At 48.1% G+C, this 14,161-nt stretch overlaps 1 protein-coding gene across 1 annotated transcript; it reads left to right on the plus strand.

Annotated features, from left to right (window-relative positions):
- Window positions 1-4,788: 4,788 nt before the first annotated feature.
- Window positions 4,789-9,254, plus strand: VCPKMT (valosin containing protein lysine methyltransferase). The gene is made up of 6 exons (XM_054400688.1): window positions 4,789-5,003; window positions 5,195-5,305; window positions 5,492-5,564; window positions 6,445-6,564; window positions 8,118-8,222; window positions 9,217-9,254. Exons 1-6 carry the CDS (start codon window positions 4,789-4,791, stop codon window positions 9,229-9,231), a joined length of 639 nt encoding a protein of 212 aa, XP_054256663.1. The 3' UTR covers window positions 9,232-9,254.
- The last annotated feature ends 4,907 nt before the right edge of the window (window positions 9,255-14,161 follow it).

The following is a 14,161-nucleotide window of genomic DNA, read 5'->3' on the forward strand; positions in this document are numbered from 1 at the left end:
GAACAAGGACTTGGGTGCTGGAAAAGGATCCCTAGTACTTAGCATGTGTCTTGTTCAGATGTGCCTTTTTGTTTTGGTAGGGGAAGGTGGCTTGAAGCTAAGGAGCTGTCTTCTGGAGAAGGAAGCTACCCGCCATGTCTGTACATTGTGTATATTGTATAGTTACAGAAAATGCTCATAACCTGTATAAATTTAAGTGACTTGAGGCCTAGCATACAGTCTGCTACTCTTGCAACCTTACACAGTCAGAAGTGTTTTCTTCTGGCTTAGGAACAGTCTTGCCTCCCAAACTTAACAACTTCCCTTAGATCTCACTTAATCAGCAATCCGTTTGGGAAATTGGTAGCATTTAAACCAGCAAAAAAAAAAAAAAAAAAAAAACCAACAAAACAACAACAAAACCCCCAACCAAACGAAGCAAAAGCTTTATTAAACTTTTTAAGCTGATAAATGAATGGAACTTTTTCTTTGCCAGTTGGACTATTTGTTTGAACTGGTGTCAGAGTGAGTCTGTTTTACTGGTAGTACTGTAGCAGCATTTATAAAGTGGCTGGAAGCCACATTTTATTTACTGGTCTGTGGCCTTTTACTGTGCTTTGTATCAGAGTTCTTAACAAGATTAATAAATCACCCCAGTCTTAATTTGTAAGAGCTTGAGCAGTGCGTCTTCCTTGCCAGGATAAGGGTGGGAATTCCGTTTCATAAGCCTTTAGCAATACAAAATGTCCCAGTTTTGTGGTTCTCGGCTTTGGTTGTCCTTTGATCTGCAGCTGGGCCCATCCTGTGCTGTGAGCAAAGCCTCAAGGTATCTCCAGATCTTCAAGGAACCCAATATGTGACAGCTACCTGGAAGTTTAACCTTCCCCTCCACCTACTAACCCCTCAGGTGCCTCAGCCCCTCAAGTTCTTTACAATGAGAGTGATAAAATTCTGGAACAGAGTGCCCAGGGATGTGGTTGAGGCCCCATCCCTGGAGACATTAAATATCAGACGATGCGGCCCTGTGTGGCCACATCTCCACAGCCCTGAGAAGCCTGATCTAGTTGGAGGTGTCCCTGCTCACATTATGGGGGGCTAGACAAGATGATCTTTGAGGCCCCCTTCCAACTCTCTGCAACTTGGGAACCTGTAGATGGAAAAGTGGTTCCCATTTTCAGTGGCTGCTGGCTGGAGGAAGAGCGCTGTGGTGGGATTTTTGCAGCAGCTCAGGCTTCCAATTCCTGCTTTGGCTTGTCATCAGCCTCCCTGTGTGGCTCCCACCATGTCAGGGGTTCCTTCTGGGAAAGGAGAGGTGATATACCTGGGTAGGGGTGCTCATTTTCTTCTGGAAGATGCCTCTTGGACAGTCTTCTCCTACAATGCCTTGATTATGGCTTTCTCTCTGCAGTAAAACCACAGCTCATACTCTTCTCTAAGTTTGGGAATAACTCTTCTGCTGGTGCTTGGTGGTGAAATACAGCTGAGGGAAGTACTCCCCTAACACTCTCTACACAGAAAAGGCAGGCTGTCAGCTGTCATCATTCCAGTGATCTGCAGAATAAGCTCCACAACTGAAATTCTTTATCTAGTTCTTTTATTAACTCTTTTGATGTCCTCACCAGCAGCCGTTGCTAAAAGATGAGTCAGATTTGTTCAGACTTTCCCATTTGGTGTGTCACTGTGGGGAGAACTCTCTCAGATTTTAGCATACACAGATGTCAGCCAGAAGCATTTTCAATATCCCTCATTAAAATACATCACAGCATTGTATTTTGGTCCTGACTCAGAAAAGCCCTTACCCAGATCATTTTAAGTTGAGCTGATTCGTAAGAACTTCCGTACACTCTGTCAAGACCTGTATAAGGTTCTGGTTTGTGATGGACTTTGAGGACAGTTTAAACTTGTGGAAGCAGGAGTGTACATTTATTAGTTAACCTTGAAATGATAGCTGACAGAGGTGCTGCTCTCAGAACAGCCTTTTCTAGGTGCCAGCTTACATTTTATGTTGACAGCCTACAAAAAATGTGAAATACTTTCTCCTTTTAACTTCAGGTTTAACTTAAACCTGATTGTGAATGAGTGAGTTTGGGCAGCAGTTCTAAATTCCACAGCTGAAACCAGAGAAAAATGTGTAACTTGCAGTGGGGCCCAGTATGATTTGAAGGGTAGTGGCTTCAAACTGGAAGAAGCTCAGTTTAGGTGGGATGTTAGGAAGAAATTCTTCCCCATGAGGATGGTGAGGCACTAGAACAGGCTGCCTGGAGAAGCTGTGGAGGCTTCAAGCCTGGAAGTGTTCAAAACCAGGTTGGATGGGGTCTTGACCAGCCTGATCTAATAGGAGGTGTCCCTGCCTTGAACTAGATGATCTTTAAGGTCCCATCCAACCCAAACCATTCTGTGATTAGGAAAAAAAATGGTGCAGTAGTCTGAAGCCTTGGCCATCGTTCTCCCATTCCTACAAGAGTTTCTTACTGCCATCTGAGGATGCCAGCTATGTGTGGTTGCACTGTGAATTGGACATGGAGAAAGAATTATCACCCACAACTGAACAAGAGCAGTGCCCAGGCAGTAAAGCTCCAGGAGTGTAAGGTGGGAGCAGTAACCTCTTATATTAGATGTCTCAATAAGGGCAGTAACTTGAAAACACAAAATACTTGTGCTAGAAGGCAGCATCTAAAGTTTCCTAGCTGCATTCTCCATGCGTGTAACATGACTCTTACCTCTACAGAGCCAGTTCTGGAGTTAACCCCAAATACATAAATCACAGCATGGTTCAGAAAAGGGGCCTTGCTCCTGGAGAACTTGCCACACATTTAATCTGTCCTCCAAGCATAACAGGAGCTGGAAAATTCAAAAAACCATTCCAAGGCAGGGTGACAGCAGCGATGCTGGCGGCATGAAGTACTGGGGGGACAGCAACACATTCCCAAAGTAACTGTTGGGAAGTGGTTGAAGGCAGTCAGATACCCACCAATGTGGTCCAAGGGAATGCCAAGATAGCAATAAATTAGCATTTCAGTCTCTTCCTAATTAGGGGGATAGATAGGGACAAAAAGAAAAAAAATGCTAGAAGAGGGAAAAACGTGAAATTGCTGGGCTTGAAATTGGCTTGTGTGGGAAAAGGCAGTTCCCTCAGAAAAGTGCTGATAAACAGATGGAACGTGAAGGCAGTTCATAGCAAAAGAAACATCTTTTTTGTTGTTTTCATGATCCTGTTTTGAGCCACTGAGTTTGAGCATTTCTTCCTGCTCTGGAGCTGGAAGAACTTCTTTGAGTGCTATGATTCCACTACAGCAGACAAAATTCAAGAAGGGACAAAAGGAACCATCTTTTGCTGCTTTTATTTTTTCCTCTAGATTTGCTCCAGTTTTCAGAAATCCACCACAAAGTCTGAATAGACCATTTGGAATCCCTAGCAAATGCAGTAACTCTGCCCTGGGGATGGAGGAAGTGTTAGCAAGCAACACTAAGAAATCACAGAATCAGTACTATAAAGTAATTTTTAAAAAGTAATAAAAAATGTCTTCCACATGTCCATGAAAAAAAATAGCTTTTGTGTTTAATGTTGATGCACTGTCAAGTCAGCTGCTTTTTAAAAGCCTTTTTTGTAAGTTTAAATGTTGGATGAGGGTCCACAACACCCATGGTTGCAGCAATCATCTGGCTCTGGCAAGACTACATGCCCACAGTGCTTACACCCGGCTCTGAAGAACTTGTGAAGCAGATTTTTGATTCACCATGTGTTAATTTTCATCCAGCTCACATGTGGAAAATATTCTTCACAGCTGTCTTTTCTCTGGCTGGTGTTTAAGGTCTGTTTTAGTCTAGCAGGCTGAATCAGGAAGGTCTGACTGCCTGCCAGGTGAGCTCCTGCATGTGGCCTCCAAATGGAGGTTTCCCACCTCTGAGGGAAGTCTGACTTTGTGGCCCATGTGCACAAGGCTGAGCTGTGGCTGCTGCTGTCTTGCCTGGAACAACCAGGCCACCTAATGGGTGGCTTTACGTTAACTCCTGCACTGCCAGCAAGCACTTGAGTAAAGAGTATATTTTACTGTCAAGCAAGGGTAGCCCAAAATTTTATATAATTCATAGAATCACAGGTTCTTAGGGTTTTGATTGAAAAGATTCTTAACGATCATCTAGTTCCAAGTCCTTGCCATGGGCAGGGACACCTTGCACTAGACCAGGTAGCTCAAAGCCTCATCTAACCTGGCCTTGAACACCTCCAGGGAGCATCCACAACCTCCCTGGGCAACCTATTCCAGTGTCTGCCTACCCTCACTGTGAAGAATTTCTTTCTAATATCCAGTCTAAAACATGTAGACTAAAATTGCAGTCTAAACTAGAACTAAATATATAGTCTAAATATCTTGTTTAGAATTCACAGTCATAAAATTGTTTTGGTTAGAAAAGACTTTAAGATGATCAAGTTCAACCATTAACCCGCCACTGGCAGGTCACCACTAAACCATGTCCCTCAAGGGAAAACCCTTTGGAGGAAGGAATTTCTCCTCATGTCCGACTTAAACCTCCCCTGGTGCAACTTCAGGCCGTTTCCTCTTGTCCTATCACTTGATACTTGGGACAGTCAAGAGGAGTTCATGAGGAGGGGTTAGAGAGAACAGCTTCCTAAGGGGTTCGTGCAACCGCAGGGGAACGCCCGAACCTAAGGAGCGGGTGGAGGAACAGCAACATCGGTACAGAACCGACACCTTCTGGGGCACAGCCCCGCCGCCATTTTCTTTCGGCGCGGCAGGGGGCGGCCCCGGGAGGAGGAGCTGGGGCCGGCCCCGCCTCAGTGGCGCGGCCATGGCGGCGGGTTTCGTGTGGGAGCTGGAGCGGCGCGCCGGGCCGGCGCTGCGGCTGGAGCAGCGGGCAGCGGGCGGCGTGGGCTGCGTCGTGTGGGACGCCGCCTTAGTGCTCGCCAAGTTCCTGGAGACCGGCGCTTGTCCCCTCGCCCGTCGCCACGTCCTTGAGCTGGGTGCCGGTACCGGCACTGTCGGCATCATGGCGGCCACGCTGGGGTGAGCAGAGGAGCCGGCCAGGGGCGGCTGGGTCAGCGCTGGCTGCCAGCATGGGGCAGCTCCTCGCTGCCTGTTTCTCCGCCCTTTATCCCACTTGTACTGTCTTTGAAATCTTTTAAATTCTGGCCAAACTGCGTATTTGTGTGTGTTTGAGCGCTGTGGCGTGGGGCCTAACCCCGTGTGTGTTCCAGGGCAAACGTGACGGTCACTGACCTTGAGGAGCTGCAGGAGCTGTTGATGGTTAATATAGAGAACAACAAACATCTGGTGACAGGGTCAGTCCGAGCCAAGGTACTGAAATGGTTTGTATGATCCTTTAATGTCTCTGTTAACGGGGCTGTGTTCAGTTGCCAAATGTGCTTCAAAACGCTGCTGTAAAGGGGAAACTCAATATGGCAGTGTAGTAACTCACATCATGCTCCACCCTTTAGTAGTATGTCTTGTATTGTCATTGTCACCGGTTTGTTTGGTTTTTTTCTTGTTTCTAGGGGTGAAGATGTGACAGAATTTCAGCCTCCCCCTGATTACATACTAATGGCTGATTGCATTTACTATGAGGAGGTAAATGAGGACTTGACAAAACCCCTGCAAAGAGCTTCCTTGGGAAGGGCGTGGGTTCAGTCTGAGAAGAGCTCAAACAACTGTGCTTGCATCTTATGCCTGTGTTTTGGAGGAATACATAGAAAAGACACTTAAAGCTGATTCTAGGCTGTTCTACATTCAACCAGTTTAAAACCCCCTCAAACTTAGTATTTGTGCTTCCTCCCCCTTTTATTTTTACATTAGGAATGAAGTGTGAAGCAGATCATTGTGACTGATAGTTGCGAACTGCTTCATGCACTGGTAAATGGAATTTCATAGTGCCATACTGCATTGCTTCTCCTCACATTTCCATTGGGAAGGCAAAAGGAGAAATCATGCTCCAGCAGAGTAGTTGCTGTAGTCTGCCCCATCTCCTCAGCTGGAGCTCTGCAGGATGTGCATCACAAATTGCAAGAAAGGGAAAAGACCTGATGAAACCCATGTCCCAGTGTCCTTTGTTAGTCTTACCAGCCCCTGCCTGTTGATCTTACTTCTTTACACATTGGTCTGGATCTGAGCTGCTGTGTTCCAAGAATGACTGGTAAAACTCCCTTTTGAAGCATGTCATTGTTGTGTGCCTCAAGGAAATGCCCACTCAGCAGTGTGGGACATTTTTGGCTTTGATGCTAGTTGGGTTTTCTTGGTCAGTCTGTGAAACTCCTCTGCAGTCCCCCTTTCTCCTCTGCTTTTCAGCTTATCCCTCTGTTCTTTTTGTCCCAGTTAAAGTACTAAAAATAACTCCCTGAACAGCAAAACTGGAAAGCTCTCTCTTGGGTGAAGACTCTCGCTAGCTAGAGGGTATCATGCTAGTAAAATGAACTTGAAATCTAAGTGGGAAATATTAACCTCTTTTGGGCAGTCCTTGGAACCATTACTGAAGACACTGAAGGACCTTACTGGCCCTGATACATGCATCTTGTGCTGCTATGAACAGAGGACTATGGGAAAGAATCCTGAAATTGAGAGAAAGTACTTTGAGGTAAGTGTTTTCAATGTGTGCTTTTTGAATAGTAGGAGAATATCTTGGCTATAAGGAGGACTTTGGATCAGCTGAACATTGAAGTTGCTGCACATACAGATTCAGTTGACTGCAAAAAGTAGAGTTTATAGCAGGAGAAGCATATTTGTCTTTAGGTGAGGCTCTTGAAGTTACTGCCCAACTTAGTAGCAGAGACTTACTGGATACTTGCTAAGCTTCTCTTAGAAGGTCAAACTAACCTTACTAATTTTAACTGCTTTGATGCTTTTGATCCAGGCAGAGGTTGCTAAAAGTCTTTCCAGCTCATGCTGCCTTCCAGATTTCCAACGGGGCTACCACACATGAGGCAATACCTGACAAGACAGTAATTTTTTTTAGAAGCAAGTGAATTAGCAGTTGGCTTCTGTGGTGATTGTCTTTGATATTCCCAGAGTTACTGGGAGGATTAAAAATTAATCTGGTGAAAGATAAATTTCTTTTATATTGTACCATTGAAGCAGAGGGAAAATGCAAGTAAAGTTTTCCAGAGTGAGTCAAGAACTCAAGACTCTGCTAAGTGATAGAGCTGCTTTTGCAAACATTTTCCCCCTCTGCTGAGAGAGGTGATATAATTAAATGTAATTAAACAGTCCAGCTGTATGTTCTGTGCAGGTAAAGAAAAGGAAGACAGATAACAACTGAATTGTTCCTCAGGCTGTGGGGATGACTTTCGCTACAGGATTTAACTCTACACTTATGAAAAACAGCCCTTGTGCAGGACTACTTGATTATATTTAATATAAACCCTACAAAAAAGGGAAGAATTCTGGGGTGATTTGTGCATGTTAATAGAAGCACCTCTTTGATAGTTAGCTGTGCCTCAAACTCTTGTGGGTACCTGGGTGTGAGGAGGGTTGATGTAATGGAGATCTGTTCTGATGAGCTGCCTCTCCCACAATAAACACAATCAGTGTAGGTGTTTCTGGGTGATTCCTGCTTTCTTGTAATTTATTTCCTTCCTTAGCATGCCAGGGTTCAGCCAGTTTCATCGTCTGAGCACACTGCAGAGTCAACTTTGAATTGCTATTTTTTTTAAAGCTTTTTAAGCTTTTTTTCCTTCCTCCTCCAGTCGATCAGGTTGCAGACAGAGGAAGGCCCTTTGGAAGAAGCAAAATGTCTTATCTCAAGCTTCTTAGGTTTATACTTCATAGAATCATTAAGGTTGGAAAATACCTGTAAGACCACAGAGTCCAACTGTCAACCCAACACCACCATGCCCACCAAACCAGGTCCCAGAGTGTCTACACGTTTTTTGAATACTTGAATGTGGCAAGGTGTCTTTATCTTTGAATTGGCAGCAGAGTGGTTGAAAGCAGGGTAGATGCTGCATGGGGATAAAATTGGCCTCTATGCTTGTAGAGTCCTTCAGTGGAATGGTCTGAGCGTGGTGGTTCCAGCATCCTACCTTGTTTTGCCCCTGTGCAGTGTCTTGTGGCACCTTTTCAAGTGAACCTGCTCGGTTCAAAGGGGCAGTGGGTGTCGTTTGAACTGTTTTGTGTGTTCTCTGATAACAGCTGCTTCAGGTGGACTTTGAGCTGGAAAGAATTCCCCTGGATAAGCACGACGAGGAGTATCGCAGTGAAGACATTCATATCATGAACATCCACAGGAAACAAGTGGTAGGTTAACTGAACTGGTGCAGCAGTGCTGCCAGCAGCTCATGGAGCTGCTGATTGCTTGGCTTGTTCCAGGGCTGAAGCTCTAGACTCTGAAATACCATTGGAGTCATAGAGTCAGACTGGTTTGGGTTGGCAGAGACCTTTCAAGGTCATCTAGTCCAACCACCCTGCGGTCAGCAGGGTTGTCTGCAGCTAGGGCAGGTTCCTCAGAGCCCCAAACAATCTGACCTGGAATGGTTCCAGGGATGGGACATCTACCACCTCTGGGCAACCTGGGCCAGTGTTTCACCACCCTCAGCATCAAAAATGGCTTCCTTTTCTTTCGTCTGAATGTTCCTGTTGTTTAACCCCATCACCCCTTGTCCTGTCATAGCAGGCCCTCCTCAAAAGTCTGTCCCCAGCTTTCTGATTGTCCCCTTTAGGCACTGAAAAGTCACCAGGTCTCCCTGGAACCTTCTCTTCTCCAGGCTGAACAACCCCAACTCTCTCAGCCTGGCCTTACAGCAGAGGGGTTCCAGCCTTCCCATCATTGCTATGGCCTACTCTGGCCCTGCTCCTACAGGCCCATGTCTCTCCTGTGCTGGGAACTCCAGAACTGGACTCAGCACTGCAAAGGGGGTCTCAACAGAGTGGAACAGAGGGGCAGGTCCTTCAGCAGGACCGTCCTTGAGCTGTACGCTGGCTTTCGCTTCTACTTCCACATTCTGTAGTGCAGTGACATCTCAAACCGGTGTTTTGAGGCACCAAAATAATGACCCAAGTGCTGCTTTTAGTCCTGTGTGCTCTGCTATACAGCCCTCTTCTCAAAAACAATGTGTTGAGGTGGTACTTAGCACCTGTTGGGGTTGGTTAGGTCCTTTTTTTGGTTAATTGATGGAAAAGACAGTTATGCATGAAGAAGATATTTTGCATGTTGAGCTGACACAGTGTGGCTCCAGTTCTTAAAAAGGGGCCGCTTAAAAATCCATGCTTTGTTTTTTTTCTCTCTTCACAGAATTTTCCATCATGAGATCTTTGACCACAGGATCTATCCTCTGTCAGATGGTAGAGCTGTGTAGAAGAGGGAGTGGGTATAGAATAACACCACAAAGGGACTGTCTCCAGTGTGGTTTGTGACTCATCTACAGAACGCGGCTTCTCAATGGCGGACTTGGCATGAGGCAACAGAAGTGGGTTCCTCGTTAGACCAGATCCACTGATAGCACCTTCCAGGAGGACAGATGTGAGCTGCTGATGTCTGCAGGCTGAGGAAGGCCAAAAATGGAACCAGAGCTTCCCTCAGAGTAATTCTGGTTGCATGTTCTGGTTACCTCTTACGAGAGCAGTGGGCAGCTTGCGAGTGCTCATAGAGCAGACCTTAGGCCACCCCCCAAAAGGCTCTGTGAGGAGAAAATTCTTGTGAGCAGGCTCAATCCCAGAGCCTCAGAGAGCCACTCAATAAAAGCTTTCCTGTTGAGGTGGGTCTTGGATGGTGGGCTGTGTCCTGTGTCATTCCTGCATGGCCAAAGTCCTGGCAGTGTCATTCCAGGAGCAGGGGAATGTCATGGTAGTGGACACTGCACAGATACAACATGCAGATGGTGTCTGCACCTGCATGAAATTGTTCTTTTTGATGTCACCTACACTTCTGTGCTGTAAGGATTCTGTAACAGTGTGAGAGCTGAAATCCCCCCTACCGACAATAACCAGCCTAGCTCAGTCTGGAAGCAAATGAGCTGCTTCCAGATTCTAGAGCTTCAGCCCTGGAACAAGCCAAGCAATCAGCAGCTCTTTTTGTAAAGAAAAATAAAAAAGGCAGTCTTCAACACTGTGAATCTGTGATGGTTTTAAAGTTTGATACCTTCAAACGATGTTGAGCTGCTGGTTGCTGCTGCTGTTCCTCACCAAGCTGTCTCTTGTCTTTGTGCAGTGATGGCTTTGAGATGTCATTTCAAAGGAAATCTCACTTCTGTTCCTCAGTGGGAGTGGCTGTGGCTGCGGCTGCCTGTGCCACCCTGCATCTCTGACTGTGGGCTGCAAAGATGGTTGAGGGCTACAGGGCTGATCAGATGCTGAGGAGCCTTTAGCAGCTCTGTGAGGAGGAAAAGTTCAGGGACCTGGTGCTGTTTAGCCTGGAGAAGAGCAGCCTGAGAAGGGATCTGATGAATGCTCAGCAAGAGCTACAGAGTGGGGGCCAAGAGGATGGGACCAGACTCTTTAGTGTTGCCCAGAGACAGGATGAGGGGCAATGAGCACAAATTAATCCAGAAGGTTCCATCTGAACAGGAGGAGAAACTTCTTTGCTGTGAGGATGCTGGAGCAGACTGCCTAGAGAGGTTGTGGAGTGTCCTCTGGAGAGATTCCAAACCCAGCTGCACGTTGTGATCCTGGGCAAGCTGCTGTGGGTAATATTGCTGTAGCAGGGGGTCAGAGTGGATGATCTCCAGAGGTCCCTTCCAACGCCTACCAGTCTGAGATTCTTGCTGCGCTTTGCAAAAGTAGGTTTGCTCCAGTAGGAGCATTCCTTGTGAACTTCACACTCCATAAAGCACCACCTTGGTATGGTGGCACAGCAGCAGTGGTTGGTGAATGTGTGGCAAAGCCAGAGTGCAATTAGAGGTAAGCACCTGTGTTATTTGTTAACTCATTATGAAAAGAGCTCCTTAATTACCTGGTGGCCTGCAGGAAGGTGTTCACTGACCTATTATGCCAACATGGCTTCCCTGGTGGAAACTCTTGTTCCAGAAGAGCTATCCAAAGCATCTCCCCACTGAGTGCAGAGCCCTGAGAGAGTGGCAGTGATTCATAGAATCACAGAATGGTTTGTGTTGAAAGGAACCTTAAAGATAATCTAGTTTCAACATCCCTGCCATGGGCAGGGACACCTCCCACTCCAGACATCATCCAGCCTGGCCTTGAATCCCTCCAGGGAAGGTGCATCCTTGACCTCCCTGGGCAACCCATTCCGGTGTCTCTCTACCCTCACTGTGTTCCAAAAGAGCTGTCCAAAGGATGTGCTGGTAGCATCTCCCCACTGACTGCAGACCCGTGGGAGGGTGGGGGGTGATGTTTCCTCAGGGCTTGGTGCTGACATGGTTGTGCTTTGTCCATGGCTGTGTGATTTCAGCACTTCCTGTTAGACGGGAGCTCAGGTCTCCTGTTCAGAAGAAAAAAGGAAGTTGGGCTTTTTGTCTTCCCCTCAGTGTCCTCAACTTCAGTGCTGAAGTTGCCAGGCCAGCAGGACCTTGAGGGGAGGGAAATGTCTCACATCACCCCCACCCCCAACACCATTACCAGCTGCATCTGCTGCAGCAGTTGGGGGGGAGGGAGCGAGGACATGGAACCCAACCGCTGTGAAGAGGAAACCACCACTGAGCAGGGGAAGTGGGGTGACGTGTGACAGCTGCTGCCTCTCTGCATCTTGTCCCTGGAACCGCCAGAAGAAACTGCTGCTTTTTTTTGGGGGGAAAGGGCTTTAAGGAAGGGTGTTGAGCTCTGGGGTGGCTGTGGTGCTGGCTGCCAGGGCATAGGGATTGCTGCTCTTAGCAGTGAGTGGGCATGGGCCCCTCATGGGAAATGGGATGTGAGGGTGATGCTGATCCTGCTTCTTGCCAGCTGCTCCCTCATCTGCCTCTGGAAATGTTTCAGACCAGGCTGCATGAGGCTTTGAGCAACCTGGTCTAGTGGGAGGTGTCCCTGCCCATAGCAGGGAGTTTGGAACTAGATGATCTTTAAGGTCCCTTCCAATCCAAACCATTCTACAACTACCTGAAACTGTCCTCATCTGCTTTTTGTCCCAGCACTGTCCCCTTGAGGGCAGGTGTAAGCTCCACTCCCATAAACAGGGACTCCTCCACAAGGTTTGCCTGCGGCAAGGTGCCTGGCAGTGCCCACGTGCCACTTTGCTGGTGCAGGGCACTCCTAAGAACACTTCCCATCCCTGCCAACACTGGCCCCAGTCTAGCCCAGTGCACTCACACAGGGGAGCTCATCCCTGCATTGGTTCCAGTGGGCACATAGGTGCCTCCAAGCTGGCTGCCACAGGAGCTGCAGTATCTGAGCTGGGCACCCATCCTCTGCATCATCTCACCAAAATTTGATGACACCCTCACAAGAGAGAGCAGCAACCCACAGTGGTGGGTGTCACTGGTCACGGTGGAGACATTTGGGAGTACAAGGTGTTTGACACACTTAGCTATGGGTAATTTTCTGGGATAATTTCAACAGCAGCTGGTATGGTGGAAAACACAATGCGTGGGTTGTGGGCGTGGAGGTCATGGGTGATTTCCATGGGAGACCCATGATGTGCTGGGGTGGCATCACCTCATGCTCGGGTCAGGCCACAGCCTCAGCTGGTGGCTTACTCCTGCCTCTGGTGATCTGATCCCTCTGGTGACACTGATGCTGGTACCGTTGTCATATGGTCTCCCTGGGGCTTTGCTGGGCTGCTCACTCTTTGCTGTCACAGCTGTTAACAGTTCTTTGCTTCCACTTATATCGATGTTGAGGGCAGCTGGCTGTGGTCAGGGATGGAGCACAATGTTTAATGACAGCGCAGCACCAGCCACAGTAAGCACTGGTTGATTCTTATCTGATGGACAGGCTGGAGAGTCCTGCATCTGGGGGGGAATAACAGCAGGCACCAGTACAGACTAAGGATCATCCTGCTGGAAAGCAGCTCCATGGAGAAAGACCTTGGAGTCCTAGTGGACAGGAAGTTATCTGTGGGACGCCAATGTGCCCTCGTGGCCAAGAGGGCCAACATCATCTTGGACAAATGGATTTTCCTCTTAGGAAATGATCCTCCTTGCCCATGGAATCTCTTCCTGCTCCCACTACCTGCAAGTGGGTCCTCATCAAATGGGCAAACGGCCCAGTTCAGCTGTGCCTCTGGTTCCTTCAGTGGGAGCAAATGTTCCTGAGCCTGTGGCTCATTGCTGCTTTTGGGCCATTTTCTGAGTTCAGCTCAGGAGCTGCTCCAGGTAAGCTTCATTGCCCTTCTCTGAACTTGCTCTAGCATCTCAATGTCCTTTTTGGAGTGAGGGGCCCAAAACTGAATCCTATATCTGAGGTGCAACCTTGATCCATTCTGATGTCCAAGTTTAGTGCCCTCTTTTGATGTCCTCCTCCTCCTAGCTCCTGTCCCATGGGACAGGGAAGGAAGATGCTCATGAACAGAGAAAGCAGCAGCTGAAGTTCTGGCAAACGTTTCTTGGCCTTCAGAGACCTTTCTGCAGAATGCTTCCTGCTGCCCCTGGGGATAGGTGGCTGAGCCCAGCACAGGTTTGCCATGGGAGGTTTCTCCTGTTCTCCTGTTGCTGCAAGCTGTGAAACCTTGTGCTTGCAAGCAGTACCTCCATCTTAATTCCTGTTAATTAGCATGTGCTAATTATCTCTGCCCTCACGAGCTCCCGCATGGAATTGGGGGAGAGCTGAGGGCTTATTGAGGTGACTGGGCATGGGTGGTGAAAACAGGAGCTTTGACTGGGTTGGGTTTTTATTCCTCTTCCACTTCTGGCTTGGGTTTTGGGGTTTTTTGGGGTATTTTTGTTTTCTGCAGGGAGAAGCCAGCAGTGGGCGGGAGGGAGGTGGGGACACCCTGGGGAAGCAGCCAGGCTGGAGACAGCTCTTGCCAAGCTGGGATGTGGTCCCTGGTCCCCTGCCAGCACTGGCTGGGAAGTACAGGCAGCCCCACGCTGGTGGCCGGAGTGGTTGCTGGCAGGCCTGGGAGGACGCGTGGCATGGCCCTCTCCATGTGTGCCCCCATGACTTCCTCTCACTGTGGCCAGGAGGGTAAACCCCACGTTTCTTCTCACTTCTTCTGCGCCCTGCCCCAGAGGAGGTTTTGCTCACCGTGGTGCAGCCCTCTGTGGCCTTAAGGCCCTGTCTTGGCACGTTCCCCATCCCAGCACGTCCCCATCCCTGCTGAGCCCGCGCTTCCCATTGTGCCCAAAACCTCT

Source organism: Indicator indicator, chromosome 4, assembly GCF_027791375.1.
Source record: "Indicator indicator isolate 239-I01 chromosome 4, UM_Iind_1.1, whole genome shotgun sequence".
Taxonomy (NCBI): domain Eukaryota; kingdom Metazoa; phylum Chordata; class Aves; order Piciformes; family Indicatoridae; genus Indicator; species Indicator indicator.

What these genes read in the sequence shown, in the direction of transcription:
- VCPKMT (XM_054400688.1), top strand. Translation starts at nt 4,789, where the DNA reads ATGGCGGCGGGTTTCGTGTGGGAGCTGGAGCGGCGCGCCGGGCCGGCG. An exon ending in ATCATGGCGGCCACGCTGGG is followed by an intron (nt 5,004 to 5,194) that starts GTGAGCAGAGGA and finishes TGTGTGTTCCAG; the next exon opens with GGCAAACGTGACGGTCACTG. An exon ending in CGAGCCAAGGTACTGAAATG is followed by an intron (nt 5,306 to 5,491) that starts GTTTGTATGATC and finishes TCTTGTTTCTAG; the next exon opens with GGGTGAAGATGTGACAGAAT.